This window comes from Sylvia atricapilla, chromosome 1 (genome assembly GCF_009819655.1).
Source record: "Sylvia atricapilla isolate bSylAtr1 chromosome 1, bSylAtr1.pri, whole genome shotgun sequence".
Classification (NCBI taxonomy): Eukaryota; Metazoa; Chordata; class Aves; order Passeriformes; family Sylviidae; genus Sylvia; species Sylvia atricapilla.
In genome coordinates this window covers 130,440,810-130,464,004 of record NC_089140.1, presented here as the reverse complement: position 1 = coordinate 130,464,004, position 23,195 = coordinate 130,440,810, and the positions used below count along the sequence as shown (strand labels likewise).

Genomic DNA, 23,195 nt, shown 5'->3' with positions numbered 1-23,195 from the left:
AGAGGGAAATAAATTCAGGATCACGATACCAAGTGAACCCTGCAAAGAGCAAGTAGACCAAATTGCTGGAGTAACCTTGTTCTATTTTATAAACAAGAGATTTATGTCAGAAAAATGTCCCACTTCTAAGTATTTCACATTAACTGCAATTCATCTGTGTGTGCAAAACAGTGCTACAAGTCATTCCTCTAGCAGTTACCAATTTAATGAATGTAAGGTAAAAAAATTCTTCAAAATCACTTCTGTGACTTCACTGGTGATAGCTTTGGTTTTTGTTTCTTCACGTCTCTGACCAGAGATGGACAACTGAACACTGTTCTTTCAGCCAGCTCCCATTGACTCCCACTGTGCTTTGGTTGTTGTTGCTGTGGGTTTGGATTTGGGGGGAAACAGGCAGGCAATCGAGACAATCCTTGTTCAGGTAAAACCACCCTGCTTTAGAATTCTTCATAATAACTTTTGTTCTCAGAGAATTTACGTTTTTCTGTCTCCTATCTCTAATTAACAACTCTAAGTTGTTTTCAGTATCTTTCAGGAGGTAGGTGCTTGTGCACATCCCCAGAGGAATTTGGGACACCTGTAAAATTCCAATGCTCTCAATTCCCGTGTCTTTGCTTGTAGGATAGAGCATCTACCCATTGAGAAATCAAGCTGCTCGACTTCTTCCTCATCCACAATGCCACATTAGTGGTTTTCAGCTGCTTCCAATTTTAAATCCATATACATTTTCTCACATGGATTATCCCAACTGACAACAACTGAATAATCAAGCCCACTGACAACAAACTTGTGCTCTTAGTAGGAGATGAGGGTGTACATTTTTAGAAGTAATCCACAATCCCTCAGGAGTCTGGAGAGCAGAGTCTGAAAATCCTAGCTTTCTTTACTTCAGCTTTCTTTATAAACAACTGCAACAACTACAAAAATTCTTCTGTCCCAGAAGATCACTGCTCGTATTTAATATAATTAATAGAACTGAATTGCAAAAGTGCCTATTTTCTTTGGTGGATTTCCAAGGCCCCACATGGCAAGTGAGACAGAGCTCTGTCATGGGCACTGAAAAAAGCTGAGAGCTGTGGACAGACTGGTCCTGGTGTATAGTAAATCTTCATTAGGCTTTCTGGCTCTTTGCATGGGGAATTCCAATAAACTGCTTCTCTTGTTGAGATTCATGCTTTGTCCTTGCAGACAGATTTGTTTATGTGCCCCTAAAATACATATATAGGAAGCTTATCCTTCCACTTAGACTGCTCTTTTCTTTACACTCATCTACAACATTTGCTCAGATGAAGCTCTTGTGCTAAAATCTGATGATTCCAGCAGAAGTCAGACCAGCTTAATTAGGAAGATAATGATGAGTCCTTCCTCTTTATTGCACTGTATAGACAGAAGGTAACTCATAGGCAACCCCTGGGTAACTGTTATCATTAGAGAAGCTGAGGAACTATAAATTGTTCAGTGATTATGGCAGATTATGTCAGAGACAGAACAGCAACCTTGTACCTTCTCTCTCACATTTCTATGCAGCCTATGATCCTTTTTTTTGAGATTTGCCAATACAAAATACAAATGTATATTCAGTTTCTTTCACATTTAAGTATTTTTATGTGGTCTGAATTGACCATGTCTGAACTGACTGAAATTGTTGCATGAAAACACATAAAATATCATTGGAAAGGGACTTCTGGGAAGAAGAAATTGATATTCAATAAAGTCTACTCTTCAGAAATTCAGTAGCACTGTAGACCCAATCTGCAGAATGAGTTTTGAAGACAAACACTTAGAAGGGTTCCAGTTCTGTGGTTCATAAATGTTAACAATGTCCTGGAGAGGCTGCCACTGGAATAATTTTGAATCTGCTCCTTTGAGGAAGATGTCTTTATAAATTATTTCCAAGCTTTGTATTTGTTCAGTTTGGACTGCTATTGAAAGCATTCTTCAAAGGCCTCAGACATTTACACCTAAAATGTCACCTGCAAATGAAAGTGTATTGTGTTTGCTGTTTCAGGAAGGAACAGGTTTTCTGATTAATATCTAAAATTCTGTCACTAAAAAGTATTCAAATCCTGAATCAAAATAATACTTGGTTCAAATCTCCAGTGTGCTCTGCAGAGTCAGCTGAGATGTTTCTACAGCCTCCTTTCCATGTAAAACTTCTGGAACTTTGGGGGGGAAACTGCTGTTGAAGCGCTATATTATTTGCTATGTTAGCTACAATAAGCATGAAATAATACTAAGAAAGCAATTGCTGTAGCTTAATATGAAAAACTCTCAGGTCTCTTCATGGCAGCAGAATTGGAAAGACAGGGGAAGAGGTACTGCTCATGGTATAGGAAAATGAAGTTAGGAATTATTTAGCCAAAGAGGCCAAATAAAAATGGATGCTGAACAGATTGCTTGGGGGAGCTGGCCAATGCCATTGAGAAGTTGTTTTCTATCATCTAGGAAAAGTTGTGGCAATTAGAGGATGAAAAAAGGCAAAGATTAAACCTGTTGTAAAATCTAAAGCAGCAGGATCCAGACACATGTCCAGAGGCAGCCACTAAGTTGATTGAAGGGAGGGGCACCTCTCTGTAAGGAAAGGTTTCTCTTTTCCTGTAAGCCTGGAAAAGAGGAACCTTTGTTGGCCTTTTTACTAGAGCATTTAGTAACAGGACAAGGGGGACAGATTCAAACTGAAATAGAGTAAGTTTAGGTTAGATGTTAGGAAGAAATTCTTTCCTGTGAGGGTGGTGAGGCACTGGCACAGGCTGCACAGAGAAGTTGTGGGTGCCCCATCCCTGGAAGTATTTGAGGGCTCTGAGCAACTTGACCTAGTGAGAGGCGTCCCTGACCACAGCATAAGGGCTGAAACCAGATGGTCTTTAAGGTCCCTTTCAACACATACTATTCCATAATCCTGTGGTGATTCTATGCACTATAAACTGGAAAAACTCAGTCCCCAGGAAAATTATACTGGAGGAGGGGTATAAAAGTGGGTGGAAAATGGCCTGGGGGCCCAAAGGGTCACCATCAACAGTTTGAGGTGTCTGGTTATGAGTAGTGTGACACCCAGCGCTCCCTGCCAGGCCAGCACCCTTTGCACCCTTAGCAATGATCCAGATGACAGGGCTGACCTGTGTCTTCAAAAACTCTGTGGAAGGAGCAGCTGTGTATGCTGGAAGGCAGAGCTGCTGTTCAAAGAGCTCAAAAAACAGAAGTGGCCTGACGTGAACTTCAGAAAATTTGTCAAAGACAAAACCAAAGTCCTGTATTGGAAGAGGATGACCCATGGCCACAGAACTGGTGGGAAGTGCACCAGCATTTCTGTAGAACAGGAGCTGCTGTGCAAGAGGTACCAGCAAAACCTTGTGGCAATGAGGTAATGTAGGGGCCTCTTCAGAAACAGGGCAACCAAGGGGTCCAAGGAAGTGATAGTTTCTAAATATTACACTGTTTGTGACTCCAGAACAAGAAAGGTGTGAACAAACTGGCCAGAGGAGACATAATCACCTTGGCTGGATGAGATTGTTCTCATCATTCTTGATCATTCCAGTATAGCAATTACATCAGCTGTGTTCTGCTGTAATTTTACACTTGACTCCAAACCAACGGAAACTCTAAATAGTTGAGGATGAAGCAAGCCCTGAAGAATCCTATTAGAAACACTCATCATATGACTTCATACAGGAAAGTACTTGGAAAGCTGCAAGCCAGACCTTAATACATTTAACCTCTGTCCCTCCCATCAAGAGCAGTTTATATGTGGTCTTCCTGGAATGCTACTGAATGCTTTATTTTTAATCATCTTTTAATATTGATGCCATTACAATTTGTTTTCCAGGAATGAAATCTATGAATCCACAGATATTTCTGCTGTTGTTCCTAACAACCATTCTAGGTCATTATACATTTGGTGAGAAATCTCACATTTCCATACTATCAATGTGTTTTATTTTTCATACAGTCAAATTTCTAGAGGTAAAAAAATAAATAAATTGTGATGAGAATCTTATTTTACTTCCTCACTTTTTCCATTGGCAAATATCTTCAAAATCCTTACAAAACTCTGACTAAAATATTTTTTATTATTATTTTTTCTTTCTGTTTACTTCATTATTTGCATAAGCTTCACTGAAGCCAAGAACAGTTCTAGGAATAAGGCTTGACTAACTTGTACTTCCGAAATGCGTATTTAACATGTTAACACTGAGCTCTGTGTGTTAATGTAGAACACTTGTTTTTTTAGGATCAACACATGGCAAATATTTCTATGTGAAAAAGAATATTCCCACCCACAGAAACAGAATTCAGCTTTCCTAAGCAGCAAACAATAGAGAATTAAGATGTCTCTCAGAGGCACAGCCAGAATAAAAACAACCACACCCCAAATCCGAATGAGATCCTCAGTTGGATATTTTCAGTGTTTCTTTTCTGAGACAAAGTATGTTCTCCTACTAAAAAGGTGAGTTGGAGAAACAAATGAATTGATGTTTTTTGAGATGTTTAGGAATTGCATATGCTTCCAGGAAGAACCTATTTATTAAAAGGGTCACTTATGCCAATCCATCTCATGTAAGTTTTTAAAGAGTAAGCATCTAAAAGGAACTGATATTCAAAGAAAGAAGACTGACAAAATAAGAGAAAAAGTCCACTAGCCAGAAGGTGCAAGAACCATTAGAATTTATGATTTTATTTTAAATATCCCAATTTAAATTTTAATTACTAGATTAATAAGTTTATATAATACTAGTACAGGGCCGAAAGGACTGGAACAGTTTTACTTCTAGGATCCTAAAAGCCAGTCAGAATGTCAGTATTTCAAACTAATTTATTGTAACATTAGTATAAGATTATTTTAAAGCTGTCTTGCCTAATTTTATTGAAAAACAAATTTTAAGAGCTATGGAACACCAGCTACTTAACCCACGTGCTGTAATTCTTTACTTGTGACCACCAAGTAAACTTTGCCAAATAAAATGCATCATGGATATTGAAGAGAAGAGAATATCTAGAAATAAAACAAGAGATTTGGCAATGTGTTCTGAAGTTCAGAAATGTATGATAGCGTTTTGCAAATATTTTTGGTTTCACAGTTCAAATTTCCTATGGGATCAGCAAGTTAATGATAGTTCTATTTTTGTAACTGTAATTGGGATTATCTAAATGTTGTACAAATCAAACACGATAGTTTGTTATATTCAAAAATCTAGTCTGAAATGGACGAGGCTTAAATGAGAAAGAAGCATTTCATTATGAAAATTCTTGTAGTATTTACTGGCAGATTCACAGATATTTTAAGGCCAGCAAAGCCCATTACCATCACACTTTCTCAGTAATGCACGGCAAAGAATTTCATCTTGTATGTGCTGCATCAAGCTGATCCCTCCTGCTTGAATTATCCTGTACTTTTTGAAGGACACCTAAGTCTTGTTTTGACATTCAAAATTACAGAGAATTCACCAAGTTTGCAACATTCTTCTACAGCTGGCTAAGCGTATTGGAGGAAAGGGTTTGCCTTCACCCAGTTTGAGTTTGTTTAGACTCAAATAGCCTGAATTGCTAATGAGAAATATAATACAAAAGCCCTCTTAAAACTACCAGGAAAATTTGCATTCAGGCACTGTGCCTAATTGCCCAACTTCATCCCTTTCTCCAACAGTATTATCCCAGATGCATTTTTGCATGGTTTGTGTCTAGTCTATGTGAAACAAAAACATCCTTGCAAATCTGATGTTTCCTGTTAATTTCTAGAAGTAGAAAATACTCCATTGTACCAAAACAACACTAGCCCAAGCAGAGCAAAGGTGGAAGGAACTGTATGTAAAGTATTGTCAAATTTTTCTGGTAGTCTAATAGCACAACTTACAAGAAAGCATCATAAGTTACAGACTATTCCTTTCATTAAATGACTAGTCTCAAAGACTTTATTTACTTTATTAAAAACAGAGAAGGTCATATGAAGGCTAATATAACTGAGATACTATGGTAAACTATGAGTCTTTTAAGGAATCCACATTCATAAAAAGTTGCAACATATTAAAATTTTTTAATTACTCCAGAGTAATTTTTTAATTTCAAAAGCCCATTTTATTGGAACAATGATAAATTAGAAAATAGATTAAATATTTTACAGATTAATACACATTTCTCTCTGCAATCAAGATTTTAAATGGGTCTAATAGCCTTAGCACTTACAGGAGGTTATAAAGTGCCAAGCAATTATAATTGTTCTCTTAGCATACTGGTTTAATTTAATACCACCCAAGTTGCAAAAGATTTGGCTTTTGCAGTGGAACACAGTCATTCACCATATTTCCTTTATGAATGATAAAATAAGATATTTAAAAGGAAAGGAATGCCCTGGAAAAAGCAATGCCATATTGCTAATTATCAGACAACAGTTCTGGTATATCTCAGACTTACTGAGATCGAGACTGAGGCAAGACATGCATGTATACCATAAGCCCTTTACCCCTCATTTCCACATAAAGACAGTAGCTGGTGATAGCACTGTGCTCAACAGATATCCAGAGCAGTGGGAACTCAGCAAATATAAAAATGTAGCACCCATGGAATACCTAAAATTACCTAAGTACTTACAATGTTATCCATAAAGTTCAGTTCTGTGAGTAGTGTTCATGAGGTTTGTGCAGCTTTTTGCTCTAGGAGGGGACATTTGCCTTAAGTTTGTCACCTTGTCAAATACCTGGAGGCCTACATGTGATTCCCTGTGCTAAACATCTCAAATTGCAAGTGACACAAATGCCACACAGTAAAGTGAAGCAGTTTAATGTCTACTGCTCAGAAATTGTTTCTTCCCTTCCCTCATCTTGTAGGAAGGTTTTTGTCAAGTGCAACATCCCTTACCCCTGCAGCATCAAGTCCTAGGCATAAGCATTGGCTTATGAAGCCCTAGACTGTACATCTGATATTTCTTCTGGTTTTATTCTTTTGGAAATAAAAAGAAGCTTAGAAACTGGATCCAAAGAGTCTGCCTGAGACTGTGGGCAGTACAAAATAGGTGATGGTCAGCGTTTCAAGCATTACAGTGGAGTATCACTTCCAAACAGTGACACAGCCAAGAGTGAACAGGGGTTATTCACCTATAATTTGGTAAAGAGAGTTTGCTCAGTTCTTCATGTCCAGCTGGCAACCTCAAGTCAAGGAGTTTTCCTGTTCAGACATGCCCATGGCTGACACTGAGCAGAGAGGTAGGCTTGGCACCAGTGTGCCAGCAGGCTTAAGTCTATTGCTACAAGGATGATGGGCACAGGGGTAAGAGAGGGCAGCATACTCCAGAAAAGGGGTAGATTTAACCTCTTACATAATATGAAAGGAAATAATCCAAGTCAAAATCCAGTGTCTCAGGCCAAAATACAGCATACTGGTGGCTTTGATGGAGGTAATAAAAAAGCACTATGAAAACGTAAAAATGAGAGAAATTATATATTATATTATATTATATATATATATATAAAATAATATATAATATAATATATATATATTATATTATATATTATTATTTGTTTGCCACATCTGAATGACTAATAGATTGGGTTAGCAATGAATTTTTGATTTCTGAAGAAACATTAAAATTAGATGAACTACTGGTTTATTAATTTCTGGAAGAACAATTCTTCCTTTTATGCATGTAACAGAAAATCAAGTCACTGTGGAGAAAGAGAAAAACAACCAACCATCAGGGTTCAAAGTGACAGTATAAAAGGAGTTTCACTTTTAGGCCACTGGTTGATTTTTCAAAGAGGAATTTAAACATGCCTTTGGGGAGTTTTTTGAGATGTCCTGGGTCAGCTTAGTTCCTAACAGACGAGTGTTCCCATCATAAGCACTGCAGCAACAGATGATCACCCTGACAAGCAGAAAGGAGCATCCTTGAACCAGTCTTCCCGGAAACAGTGTGTCACAACAGCCATTCCTTTGCAAAAATACGAAAGCACCTGTTTTCATCTCCACAGACAGTTTAATCTCCTAAAGCTAAACTAATGTTTACTGGATTCCATAATACAAATACCAACACTTCATCCCTCCTTTCTCAGATTCTGAAGGCTTGCCGGCAAGGCTGATCCAGACCCAGGGCTGTTACCTTAGGAACCACTCTAAATCACATTCAAAGCATTTTGGTCATCATCGAGTATCTGTGATCATCAGATACTTCACTTTTTCAACAAGAATATCCTAGCACTGGTTTAGCAGGGCTTGCTTAATAATTTTTTTAACCCTTTCAGACACTGAAGATACCTATTGTGAAAAAAGTATGTTAACAAACCAAATAAGTAAAGCCAACTAACCTATCTTCCCACCTATATTTGCAAATTTTAGCCACACTTAATTTGAGATTTAGTGTGGCAAAGGAACAGCTTTATGTGCCACGATCTGGATACATCCTTAACGAAAAAAAAAATGGAATTGAACACTTTAAAAGAAAGTTTAGGAAGATAATTGCATAATTATGAAATGAGCAGTCTTAGAATCAATGGTCACCTCAAACTGTAAAACCACATCATAAAATACAACACCACAAACCTCCCCTTTCCTCTGATTTATGCTTCATGAAAAAGCAAAACAAATGTTATATAAATATTTTCAGTAGCTGAAAACTGGCTATCAGTACAAAACCACAAGCACAGACATTCCTCACTGCTGGGCTGAACTGTTCTCAAAACAATCCAGTGTAAAGGGCACTGGCAAATATTTCTAATATTCTGCAGTCACAAAGAACCAGTGCTGTGTTTGGTGCAGATCACCTTGCTTGTGCTTTAGAAGTATTATTTAGGCTTCAGTCCATGGTTTGCTAAGGACACTGAACTTGTGGCCTCTTTCATCCTAAAATCTCAGAATAATCACTGCTGTTTAGTAGCATTTCATTGCATGTCCATTAAAAATAAACATGCTCAAAATAGCAGAGATTAAGAAGCTACAGTATCTTTGCCTACAGCTCTGAAAAACACATGTAGTGTTTCCCTCTGTGGATCTTTCAGACCAAAAGAAGTAGGAGAAGGATATTGAGAGCATCTAATAAGGTGAATCCCAGAATCTATTTCACATTGAAAAGGGGAAAATTCAAGAGAAATTATGTCAGAAACCATTCTTATTGTTCAAGAAGTACACCATATTTTCTCTCACTGCTGCAGAAACAAAGCCGCCAAGTATATTTTCAAGAAAATATTTAAGTAAAATTGATGAAGTGTCAACACTTGACTGCTTGCTTAAATTGAACAAAATTATAAAAGCTGTTACAGAGTGTTCAATTTGTTTCAATGTTATTATATACCATAAAGGCTCACTCAAGCAGGGAGAATACTGCAGACAAGGCACAAAGATTAGGAGATGTCTTAGACTTCTCCCTGGAACATCATGAAATACAGTCTAAAGCAGCCAAAATTCTTTTAGTGGAGCTAATTTTTTCTCACTGTGGATTGATGAAGAAAAGAATCAGTGTTCCTGTATGCTGCAAGAACACTTTGCTATTTGCTTAACAGGAAGTTAAATGAACCAAAGCTACAGACAGAAAAAAAAATCCACCATCGATTAACATGACAAATTCTTAATAGGAAAACAAATCAGATTTATTTTAAAACTGAGGTCTTGGTTCTGGCGTATTCATATTTTCCCAAAGTTGAGCTTATATTCAGGAGGTTTATATTTTTCATAGTTTATGCTTTCTGAGTAGCACAGATGTCCATAGGAGAGGGCTTTTTCCTGCATCACTCCTGCTGAGTAGCCCTAAGATTAAGCAAGAAGACCATGGCAAGCTGTAGCTGCTTTTGCTCCAGGTGCACCACAGCTGATGAGAGGTGGTGTGCAAGAGCTCAATACCCACTGCATTCACAAGCACCACTTGCATTATCAACTGAAAATAAGGCTTTTGAATATTAAATTTTTCTCTCTTCTTCCATGATCTGTCACATTCAGATGAGAAGCACGATGCAACCCCCTGAGGAGCCCCTGGAATGCTCCCAGCACCTTACCTAGGAAATAATTCTGATACCCTTGCATTTTCTATATGAGCTCTTATATTCCATCTACAACACAGATACACTGTTCTGAAATTCTGGACCAGACATCTTTTCACAGGCACTTCCAGGCTGTGGAGGATGATGCATGGCTACAGCCTCCCCGTATGCTCGCAATCCCTCAAATCAACTCAGCACACCACTGTCACAGCTGCATGACATTGTACTGAACTGATTCCACTTCACCCAGAGACAGGACAGAAGCTGAAGATGAATCCCTAACTGTTTAATAATATCTATTCGTCCATACTTCTTGCCCAGTATAGATATTTTGGTTTCAAAATTAGACATCCAGACATTTATTGAAGCAGCTAACTTTATGGTATCTCTGCACACCCTAAGTCAGTGAGAAGCAAGGGGTTCTGACCATAAATAAGAAAAATACATTCCATGATTCACTCACTCTCTTCCACAAGGTAAAAAACAGCAGCTAATAAAATATTAAAAGATTCTAAGCATATAGTAGCAAGTTGTAAAACTAGCATGAAAAATGTGCCCAGCCTACTTCAGCCATAAAACACAGGAGAAAAAGAACCTTAAAATTTAAAACTGATCGTAACTTTTTTAATATCACTGTTATGAAACTTTTCTTTCTACTATTATTCAAATGGAAATTGACTAAGGCTTCACACGGGCTGGCCTCCAGTTGGGATTCTTGTGCTCTGAAAGCCTCTGCTAGTGTGGGGTTTTCCTGCATGGGGGTGCTGCCAGTGATGGATCTCTCCTACAGCTTACAAGTTTCTTTGCCAACAAGCTGCTCCTCACTTGGAGCCAGATACAATCCTCAAATCAAACCCCTAAACTACTTCAGACTTTTCAGAATTTTACCCCTTTATCACACCTTAATGACTCATAGCTTTTTAAATGTCACATCTCAAAAACATTGATTCTCCAGCATATAAAACAGAGAGAAAAAAAGCCCAGAATTTCAAAGTAAAAATAATAATAATTAAAAAAATATTTATTCTGTATTGGAGAATTCCCCTCTGCCTTGGTTTACTATTTATAAAACACCAGTCTGGGATTAATTATTATAAATCCTTAAAGCCCAAAAGAAGATTTTAGGCATTTTATTCTACGTATAATCTATACCATTATTAAACTGCAGCTCAAATGCACTTTCTGCCCTATTTCTGTTGGTCACCTTTTGACATTTGTGCATTTTACCTATGGTAATTTTACTCCCTGGGAGAAAGAATTTCTTAGCACCTAGAAAACATTAGACCACCCATGTGACGTGGCAGGGCTCAGTGAGCAGTGTCCCCTGCCAAGCTCCAGGGACACTCACCAGGCACCCCGTCTCTCATCCAGTAAGCAATGTCTGTTCCATCTGCAGTGTCGTAAACCTCTGTAACATTGATGGGCTGCAGCAGAGTCATGATCTCCTTCACAATGTCCCGGGCTTCAGCACTGCCACTAAAACCCAGTCCAGATGGCTTGAAGGTGCCCTCATCAGACTCCATAACGATATCAAAGTTGGAGATGTTTTCCTAATCATGTAAGAAAAGAAGATACGAGGTTGTTATTTTAGGTGGCATCATATACTGGATTCTAGGTGTCATTGTGAGCATGTCACAACAAATTTGTTTTCAGAAGCGGAGAAATGCTACCTGTGAAAAGGTGTACATAGGCATAAATGAAGGGACATATCTTTCTACATGGAAATGGCTGAAACAGTTCAAGTTATGTTCTGAGGCACCAATGTTTTGTAGGACCCACAACATGACTGGTCTGCTGCCCCCAAATACTTGGTTTCAGACTTCTGAAGTGCCACCTAGAGAGGTAAGCCATCACAACCATATTGCAGTTTTCATTTGCAGCTTTCCCTTTATTCTCAGACCTGAGACTCTGAAATTCTGTTGCAGTGGAGAGAGTATGCAGTGCTGTGGTTTTAAAATTAGAGGCATTCAAAGCCTTCACAGACTGTGAGGAACAGTCTATTTTAAAGCCAGCTGCTGCCTGTTCAGAAACACATTATTTTCAATATACCATATAGTCAATTCTGGTATCAACTGGAGGACTGAAATGCCAAGGTTTTCCCCCAGACTCGAAGGAATAATATCTATTTTAAGGAAAATTTGTGCTTCCAAGGTAGATCCTCACAGGAAACATGAAAGGTAAGGTTTTGTGTACAAGTAGCATATTAACATTTGCTTTTAGAGTGTACTTGGAAGAATCTTTAAAGCTAAAAGAACAGAAATTAGCAATTTATTTACTTAGCGTATTTGCTTAGATTGCTCAGTTACAAAAGTCTAATTGGAATGAAATACACAGGGATTTTACCTGAATGAGGATCTAATTTTTTTTGAGAAGCATGTAATTTTTTAAAAACAGTTTATGGTCATGTCAGGCAGAAAAAAGCTATACTTCAGTCTGTCTTGAGTGTGACTAAGAGAACTTACTGCAGGTTTTACTCCTATGCCCAGATCTCATGTCTGAATTTTATGGCTATCCTTGGTTGTTTATTACAAGAAAAACATTGCAAGGGATATGTGATAGCAGCAACTAACAGATCCATGTCATTACCAGCATATATAAGCCTACAATTCAGTAAATAATTATTTTACATTTTACCGTATATAAACCCAAATATGTACTACAGGTGGCTGTGAATAATTCACGTAAGTTTTCAGATGTCCTTTAAAGAATTTGCCAAGAACTGTTTAACACTTTCCCAAACTTTTTTTCTTTTGAGTGAAACAATTCTAACAGAGCAGAGCTATTTACTTTTAACTTAGAAATATATCTAGTAGTTAAAAAATTAAATATAAAATCTTTGCATGATAAGGAAACTGTAAATGTTATAATACCTTAAGATAACAAATTTATTCACCCATTTAACTAGTGGAAATCAAAGTGCAAATAACCAATCTTGTCACCTCATTTGCAATCCCCATTTTTAGACAGTGAAAAACATCTTCAGTTTACAAAAGATTAAATATAAATAATCAAGCTACATATGGTGTCTAGGCCTATCATCAAAAGCTGTCCTGAGGTCATGAGCCTCAAAATGAATCACGATTCACAGACCATCTGAATAAATTGGGAGAGACGCAGGCCAAGAAAAGCACACTGCAGGGTAAAAGGGGCCAGTGATGCTCCCATGTCACAGATACAATAAAAAGAATGTCTCAAAATGTAAATCTTCTTTATCGTATGCCCAAAGTGGAAGACTTAGTATAGACAAGACACATTTCAATTGCTGCTGAACTGCCAGTCAAAGCTAACTTAAGTATAGAGAGCTCTACATAAATATGAAGCTATGGTACTCAGCTTCTTTGGTTGAGTTTCCAAAGCAGGATTTCTGTCCATATTTAGAGCAACTGAAATGAGGAGAAGCAATAAGCCAGGGGAAGGGACTTACAGGGCAGTGAAGTGAGGAGAAGAGTGAGCATGGGACCAACATGGACACCTAAGAGAAATCTCACTTATCACTCAAAACAACAGAATCCCTATGTTCAAGAACTTCATAAACTGCTACTACTGCAGAATTCCTGTGCTCTTCAACTGTGTTTTCTCACATTAATGTTTGCATGTGTTTTTAATATGAAACTGAGTAAACAAACCACCCACAATACATTACACCATATTGTTGTTCTGTAAGAAAGCTATTCAGTTCTGAGAACGTGCTGGAGAGGCATGAAAACAGAGCACCCTAGGGAGAGAAACTGACTTCACTGGGGAACAAAAACGAAACAGGTTACAGCTACTTGATGAAATGCATGCCCTTGAGAAATCTTTTTCCCTGTTTGGTCCACTAGAAGATAGGATTGCTTATAAAACTACTCACCATGAAATTTGAAAGTTGCACTCTTAAAGTAAGTTAGTTTGGGTTCACTGTTCCCATTTACATCTACCTTGGCATTTCTACTCACACAGAGAGAAACATATGCTGGAAAACATGCTTAAAATATACTGCTTAAAAACAGTGAAGATGCTTTGTCATCATTTGCCATCTATGATGCAGGAATAACTGCTACCAACAAAATGAGGTGAGAGCATACAGTCCCCTTGACTAATTCAAAGGAATAAACAAACCAGAAAGATTTTAGAAAATAACTGCAGGCTCAGCTTTTTCCTTCAGTCATTGTCCTAGTGAATGCACCATTTAAATAAGCATTTTAAACTCAGTATGTAATTTTTTTCAGAAAGTAATCTCATCTGCTGCATCTTAATATTGTGTCACTTTTCTTGGCATGTACCAGAAAATTAAAACTTCTTTGTGTAACCTGCTACCTAATTCTCTGAACATCAAAATAGATTTTTATCCTTTGTTTTCTTATGACTTGGTCACAGAGGAGGTCATCTCTCTTTATTATGTCATCTTTAGCTCTTCAATTGAATTTTTAAATGAAACAGTACAATAAATACTGCATGGGAAAACTGGCTTGCTATTTTTATTGAATACACAATTAGGCACAGTCCTTACCAATACTTCTCCTATTTTCAATTTTAAAATTTTAATTCCTTTTATTTCTGTTTTCTCTATAAACAATCTATTGTTTGTCTCTGCTAAGCAAAACTAAAAATATAAGTACTTGTCATCTCTAAGGCAAAAACCTGATAACATGAAATCGCAGAATCACAGAATGGATAAGGTTGGAAAGGACCACAATGGATCATCTGGTCCTGCCTTCCTGCTCAAGCAGGGCCATCCCAGAGCACAGGGCACAGGATTGTGTCCAGACAGTTCTCGAATATCTCCAGTTAGAGAGACTCCACAGCCTCTCTAGGCAATCTGTTCCACTGCATCTGCACAAGTAAATAAGTTCTTCCTCATGTTCAGGTGGAGTTTACTGTACATCAGTTTCTGCCTTTTGCCTCTTGTCCTATTGCTTGGCACCACTGGAAAGAGCCTGGTCCATCCTCTTGACACCCTCTCTTCAGATACTTAGAGACATTGATGAGATTCTCTCTAAGCATCTTCTCACCTTATCATCTTTTTCACCCTCTGTTGGACCTGCTCCAGGAGCTCCACATCTCTCTTGTACTGTGGAGCTCAGAACTGCATGCTGTTCTCCAGTGGTGGCCTCACCAGGTCTGCATAGAGGGGCAGGATCACCTCCCTGGACCTGCTGCCAGTGCTCATCCTAGTGCACCCCAGGATACCTTTGGCCTTCTTGGCCCCAAGGGCACAGTGCTGGCTCATGGACAGCTTGTTGTCTGTCAGTCTCTCCGGTCCTTCTCCACAGAGCTGTTTTTCAGTGAGTTGCTTCCCAGCCTGTACTGGTACATGGGGTCACTCCTCCCCAGGTGCAGGACCCTGCATTCACCTTTGTTGTATTTCAGATGGTTCTTCTCTGCCCATCTCTCCAGCCCGTCAAGGTCCTTCTGAAGGGCTGCACAGCACTCTGAGGTGTTGGCCACTCCTCCCAGCTTTGTGTTGTCAGGGAACTTCCTGAGGAGGCCTCTGCCCCTTCAGCCAAGTTATGGAGAAAAAGTTAAACAATACTGGGACCAGTATTGAACCCTGGGGGACACCACCAGTGACAGGCCTCCACTAGACCCTGTGCCACTGATTATTGTCCCACCCTCTGGGGTCTGTTGTTTAGCCTGTAATTATAGTAAACCCTTTCCATTGAGAAAACAAACCTTTGTAATACATATGACTGGTACTTCTGTTAGTAGCTAACATCTTCCTTCTAGGATAGACACTGGCAATCCCAAGCAGGTATACCTTACATTAGCTACTTATTCAGTCAAAATCCCAATTTTTAATTCTTACCAGATCTTAAACTAGACTGCAAAATCTCATGACTAATCCATTGAGTCACTGATGGCAATCCCTCTTATCCGCCAAAGCAGGGACATACCTGAAAGCTTAATGCAGGGACCAACTATCCTAAAAGCCTTCAGTACTTTTGGGCTGTTTAAAATAGAGTATTACTTGTCCAACAGCTCATTTACCATTTGTTTTTGTTGTTGTTGTTGTTTCACTGAGAAGAATCACCACTTTACAGGAAAAATATTTTAGTCTGTAGTGACAAAGCACTGTCCTTGACTAATGGTTCATTTGTTCCAGTGATAAAGGACATCTGTTAATCTGACACTGAATTTTCAGCTTTCTGTTATTGATTTACACTTAACTTTAAAAAACAACAACACTTGTATTCCAGTATTTGTCCCAGAGCAGTTGGGAAACAAGTATAGCATGGCAACAATGTTGTAGAACTCACAGGGAAGTGATGGTCATCCCATTTGTACTAAAAAGCTGGTTTAAATCAGCACCCAGCTTTGTTAGGCTGGCAACTAAGACTACAGGAAAGCTGAGGAAAAACATTGGATACACCTATGTGCATATGACAGCAAGAAAAGAAAAAAATAAGTAAAATAAATAACATTCTTGAAGTATTCAATAATACATAAATATGATGCCGGGTAATTTTGAGTTGCTGTTTAGTATGAAGGTAATTTAATGAAGCAAAAGAGCATAAATTGAAACTAGAGAAAAAACACCACCACAGCTGTTAGGAAGCAGAGGTGCACCAGCATCAAGATATAATAACCACCAGTCACAAGTGTGATCATACCATTTACACTCTTTTTGAATGAAGACAGGGAAAATCAGGAACACTATGAGTTATTCACATAATATACACATGTACATTATCCCATGATTACATGGGAGAAAGCTGATGTAAAGATGAAGATTAGCACAATTTTTGCTAGATGACAAGGTACGAAAAAGGCTCATCCTTTTGTTACAATATAAAATATTCTTCTGCCATGTTTTATGGGAAAGCAGTATGTAAAAAAGTCTGCAGGTACAGGGGTTTGTTCTGTAGGACAGTTACAAGTTCTGACCTCTGAGAAGCCAATGACAAAAGTCCCAGGAACTTCAACAGCCCCGGAGCAATTTGATCATGTACTTACTATCCTTCACTCAGTAAAAGCATACTATTGCTACGTCTTGCCTTGTACAATACTGTGACTGTTTCCTCTACAGTGATTTGCCAGCACTCACAGAGTGACCATTCGGTGTTGTAAGTTCCCTGGGATGATAGACAAGAAAAAGCTGACAGCTCTGAACATGGCAGCAGATGAAGTAAGGCATGCCTGAAGTCTTCTCTTGGGAGGCCTTTTCTTTGACCAAGGGGCATATAAAAGAGAAATGCTCTTCCTGGAAAACGTTCCATAACTTTCGACTTTTTACTGCTCAAATACTACGGTATCAAAACAATGTCTATGGCTTTGAATGACCATCCCACCACTGTCCTTCTTTGACAGGATTTAGGTTTTCACTAGAAAATATGCAGCAAGCCAAAATTATAAATTGTGGTTTACATCTTTCAAACAAAGATTATGTTTACTCTTTCAGGAAGCTAAGGAGTATTTCTGCAACTTTCAACAAAAGATAAGTGAAAACAAATTTGCAACACCTTAGAAATTATCACAGCACTTACATAATTTTCTACACAGCTGCAAAGAGTTTTGATAGAAGGAAGCCAACTTTCTTACAGCTGAACATTCCAATGGACCAAGCACCTGCGGATAGGTGAATCTGCCTGAAGCATGCTCTGGAAGCAGTAATCCTCACAAGATGTCTCCACCAGATTTAACAGGCACCTCTGCTATTGGCTTGAGAGAAATAAAGATGGACAGAGAAAAGTTTTCTAACACTAGACATGTACAAATTTTATCTACATGGAATGAAGACTAGATATCCAGGAGACACAAATCAGTCCATGACTGACTTGGGGTCTTCCATCCTTCAGGCAGTGTAAGGAATAAACCTGGGTTTGTGTTTTAGCAAAATTTCTGTGCAGCTTTCAAAAGGAAGCTTATTTCTAAATACTAAGAATTAGGAATTGCTATGGACCTAGAACTGGTGTAAAAGATAATTCGGTAACTATGCTATCTTTACTATGCTTAATACAATCAGTGGTGCTACTGCCTGTTGTGATACTGGAGAACACAGTGTGATTACTTTCTTTCTGTAGTTGTGCGAATGGCATTTCACTCTTTCTGCATTTCTTTTCCTTTGCAATGAAAGGAATCAACAGTATATCAGTGACCTAAAAAAAAAAAAAAAAAAAAAAAAAAAAAAAAAAAAAGGCAGCAGTAATTTGACATGATTTTTGATTACAGAGAGTATTGCCTGAGGAAAGTCAAAAGCCTAATGGTCAACACATTTTTCTGGGATAAAAGAATCCCTATTAAAGTCCTCTATATGTTTGGTTCAAATCAGACACAAATTCATGTCTTACATTTCACCAGAGTACTTGGTATGCCAGGATATAGTCTTCTGAAAACTATGGTTTTGAGGAGACAATATTTTCTGGAGAAGAATCATTTCACCTGAAAGTGACAAGATATTTTTTTGATATTTGCTTCTTAGAGAAAGCAACTCATTAGTAAATCACAGTGGAAATCTTATGTAAGCATCAACAAAGAGTACTGAAACTAGCAAGAAAGACATGTCAGTATTTCAGAAAGTACTTTTTACTCTTTCCATGCAGACATAGTTCGAGCAAAATACTGGATCTCAGTAATAACACAAAAAAGAAACCATAGTAAACACTGGTGTTTGATATTTTTTAAACTTTTACTAAACTTTTTTAAACTTTTACAAAAAAAATTAAGTACCAGAAATCGAGGTAAATACTGTAAATATCATTAAGATAAGAATGCCAACATGCAGAAATACTGAGAATGCCTTCTGTAATGGGTTTTGAATTGAATTCAAAACATATTAATGTCTCCAGTGATCACAACCAAGTTACTAAAGTAAATTTTAAAGTGGCCTAGGATCTCTTAGTCTTCTCATTACAAAATGCATTTGCTTTCCCAAGAGATTGTATGCAATACTTCTATTCCAAAATAAATATTATCAGTCATTCATACTCCCTTAATTCAGCTGGGTAAATAACTGTAATCTTGTTTCATGGTACACAGACCTTTCACAGAATCTAGTCCAAAGCAATGAAAAGGAGGACAGACACTTCATTACATATATTTTTTTTCTCCCTTCATTACGACAACATAAGAGTAAACACAAAAAAATTAACCCTGGCTGAGGGCCCTCAGGTATTATTGGTAAAGGTTGTAGCAGAATCTGTACTGAAGAGTTGCATCATGAGGCCTTCTAGAATTATGTTCCTCTAGTTCTTTGATTTTACTTGTATAAGAAAGTGGTGTTGCAACGTTTCATGATTCTGAAGTTATTTACTGTATTGTCTGTACATAAGAGCCCTACTCAGCAATTGAGTAGCACCACAGTAAGCACTGCAAGAAGACTTCAGACAAAGTGCCAGACTCCAAGCTCTGCAGTCTGATTTGCACTTAAATCCTTTATTTTCACTGCTCTTTATCAAGATAAGGATCTTTAATGTAAAGGAAAATCTACTTTTTTTCTAGTCTCAGATTAAATCTAATTATTGGCTAAAAGCAGAAGTGCTGGGGAAATAAAGGGTAATTCCCCTGAGAGGCTTCTACACCCTGGCCAAACCGAGGTGCTCTGTGATGCTCTGATGGGTGGCAGGTACCCTTGCATTAATGGAGGCACTGAAACTTCTGGAATATATATACAGGACTTTCAACTCTTGGAAAAGGCTTACTAAAATCATGCAAAGAAAACAGTGGACAAGGACCATATGACGCTCTCCAGAAAAATATTTGATAAACTGAAAGCATGGTTGTGCAAGTAACGTGTTTGTCTGAGCTTCACCTGACTGCAGTCAGGCAAATACGCTTTTCCTAAGCACATATTTACTGGATGCTATCAGGAACAGGAGACAGCACTGGACTGTCTAGAGCACTAGAACTTTTGATCACCAAATATGGCAGCTCTTACGTACTCATACAGCTCTGAACAGCTAATATACCCTATCACTAGCTTTAATAATCAGAAATGATAATACTGGGATCTAGGGAAAAACCTGAGTGTTATAAATAATGTTATTACACAGGGATATGTGTTAATTATTGGCACCATCATAAAACCACTATGCTGCTATCTCAGTTATTTCTGCAGTAACTTATCCACTTTCTAGCAGTGACAACCTACAATGATGGATGAGGAAGAAGGGCCTGAACTTAAATTGAAAGAAATAATAAATATGTGACAAAAATAAGAGCATCTGTACTTGTCCAGTACTATATTGTCTTCATTTCTTCTCCCTTGCCACATTTTCACTGACATGAGGAGATAATTTACAATGTCAAGGAAATCCAAGTCTGCCTGTGCTGAATTACTGCATTCATATTTCTACTTGTTTGTAGTGAACTAAACTCATAAGTCCAGCCATGTAGATGAGTCATACAGGCTGTCTTTCATTTTACAAGGCATCTTTAAATACCACTCTTACTTAACTTGTACTCATTACCATCAGCAAGCAATGTGTGTGCCATACTATCCTAATTGGCAGAAATTTAAGCAAGTAAATCATTAAAAGGTTAAGTTATTTTTCATGCTAAATTTAATGTACAGTATTAATCAACTTTATTTCATTATTATGAGTAATGCAACATCCTATAGTCAAATCGATTTATAATTATGCCGGATCACATGGCAGGGGGGAAACAAGAACAACAAACAACAGACGGATGTCATTTCTGCTTAAATTCTCCATGTAAATTACAAACTGTTAAGTCAGACAGGGCTTTCTTTGCAGAGCACAACATCCAGATGGAATCTCACCAGCAGAGCAAGAACTGAGACGTATTTGTCTCAACTTTTTTAAAAGCAAAGTAACCAAATATCTTGCAAACAACACCGAGCCAACTTCAGATTTTCCTATTTGATACTTTGTTCTGCTTTTTGATATTATTTCAGAATAGAAATCTTTGAGACAACAGTGAAACAAAACCATTTTGGCAAAAGATGAGACATATATGAGACAATTTAATGTGTTGCTGATATCACCACCATAGGATGGATCTTGCTGTCCAACATGGACATCTACAGAGGTAAATCTTCAGATACATTTCTGATGAGTGGTGTGTATTAGAGTATCCTTCCAGCTCCACCAAAATGTGATTCTGTACATAAGAAGCATCTTTTTTCATGGGCTACTTATGCCAGAATATTTTATTCTAGTCTAATCCTGCTGAATATCAGATTACCAGTGGTAAATCCAGAGTCCTTAACAAGTACTAAACTGCAACTTGTGACCTCACTGAAGCTGACAAAGCGAGCTCTTGGGTACCTCTTCCAAATAAATGACAGAGCTGAGTTACCTCTATAATTTGGAAATACAAGGAGGTACAACTTTACACATAAGTAGTTAAATACACTTCTTAGCAATATGAAACCAGTTATTAGGAAATATTTGATTGTTCATCAATTAATCAGAAAACTCTAAATGCTCTAAACCTGTCTCTTCCAACTCTATAGCAGATGCAAGTTGATCTAATTCGGTTCATCACAATGAATTCAATTCAAAGTGAATATCAGAACATTTGTTTGCTCTGATAGGTTGCTTAGCATTAACAAATGCTCTTAAGGATTGTTTGTAAATCTGCTTTCATGCTGTTGTAGAGCAGCTAACTTCCTAGGCACACTTGCATTCACTTTGTCTCTGCCTTGTACGTATTAACCATTGTTAAGAGTTATAATGCTTAATTAGGGAAAAGAATAAAAGATTACTTTAGAATAGTTATACAGGTACAGCATGATTTTTCTGTAGAAAGAAAAACCCCAAACACACACACATATTCCAAATACTTACCTCCAAAATAGTTTTGGTAACTGCCTTTTATCTCATGATATATTTTAAAATGGTAGTTGTTGGCAGGAGAGATATATGTTATATTTTTATCCTCATAGCCATAAGTCATTGAGTTTGTGTGTTCTTTGCCACACCAGAAATCAACCTTTTAGGATGTTCCAGATCCCACAAAACTAACAATTGGCAAAGTACATTTTAGACTACACACTATCAAGATAAGATAGCAAATATTTATCTTTCTATTATTTTGTGTTTTTCATTGTAAAATATTATGGGAAAATGCAACGAAGCAGAAATATATAAGGCAAACAAAATTTATTTATATTGCAAACATATGTGGACCATTCATCATTCATTCTCAGAAGGCTAGCTATGTTTGAAAGCTATGGCAGATATCATCATGAAATACCTGTTTCAGAACACTTTTGTGACAGAATATCTTAGGTCAAGCAGAACACACACACGTGTGGTTGCATTGCTTACTCTTAAATGTAAAATTAGGTTTACATTTATGATTAAACACAGAAAATATACTTTCAGGCAGAACTGGAATCACTGGTTTTAGTTAGATATTAAGCTGAACATCTTGACAAAAATAGCAGTCAAGTCATAAGACTGGGGAGAAAAGTGCTGTCAAGAAAATGGTGAAAAGACATGTTTACCTTGTGCAACTGATAGTATTGCTTGGCACCTACTCCTCCTTGCTCCTCTCCTGTCCACAGCACCAAGCGCAGTGTCCTTTTTGGACGAAGACCTACAACACAGTTTTAATATTGTTTTTAATATTAAATATGGATATATTTTAAGCATTTTTGCATTGGTCTCCAGCCTTCAATGGATGAAAAGCCTGTATTTCCACAAACCAAACACAACCTATATCAAGTGTAGGTTTTTCTATCTAGAATACTTTTTTCTTGTTTAGGGAGAAAGACTGGGGTGTGGGGAGAGAGCCCACATGAGGAAGAAGTGGGCACTTGAGGTGCTGCTACTAGCTGCAGTAGCACAAGAGAAGCACATTTTGGGGACATACTGAAAGTATCTGAAAATACACCAGAAAGTAATTACCTTGATAGATTTCTGAAACATGTGTTCTGTCATTGTGGTGGTCTGCCATAAGTAATACACATCCGCTTCGTAGCAGAGCCAAATCAAATTTTCATGAAAACTAACATTGCTTTGTCATGGTTAATTTATTACAATTAATTGAAAATGAGCTACTGGATTTTTATGAGAAATGTTTATCCATTTCAAGAACTGAAGGGGCTATGTAATATTATTTTGCTTTTTATCAGAGAAATGAAAAGCAACAATCTGTACTTTGGAATCTGAAAGAGTCAGCTGCTTAATATGTGCACGACTTTCTGAAACAAAGCAAACATGAAGCCATTTTCTATTCTGCTATGGCAGCTCAATCAGAAAGATAAGTTCTCAGATAAATTTTGAAACCATTTTTGCCATGGCAGAACTGATCAGACAGAAGTTGTTTCCTTCTATTTATTTGGTTGCTTCT

The 23,195-nt window shown here is 37.6% G+C and overlaps 1 protein-coding gene across 1 annotated transcript in view; it reads right to left on the bottom strand.

Moving 5' to 3' along the window:
- CPQ (carboxypeptidase Q) overlaps positions 1–23,195 on the bottom strand; it is a 131,649-nt gene that overhangs the window by 18,461 nt on the left and 89,993 nt on the right. Inside the window, exons 5-6 of the mRNA XM_066334063.1 lie at positions 22,348–22,439; positions 11,305–11,506 (exon numbers count right to left, since the gene is read on the bottom strand). Coding sequence (XP_066190160.1) covers positions 11,305–11,506; positions 22,348–22,439 — 294 coding nt within the window. The remainder of the gene's footprint in view (positions 1–11,304; positions 11,507–22,347; positions 22,440–23,195) is intronic.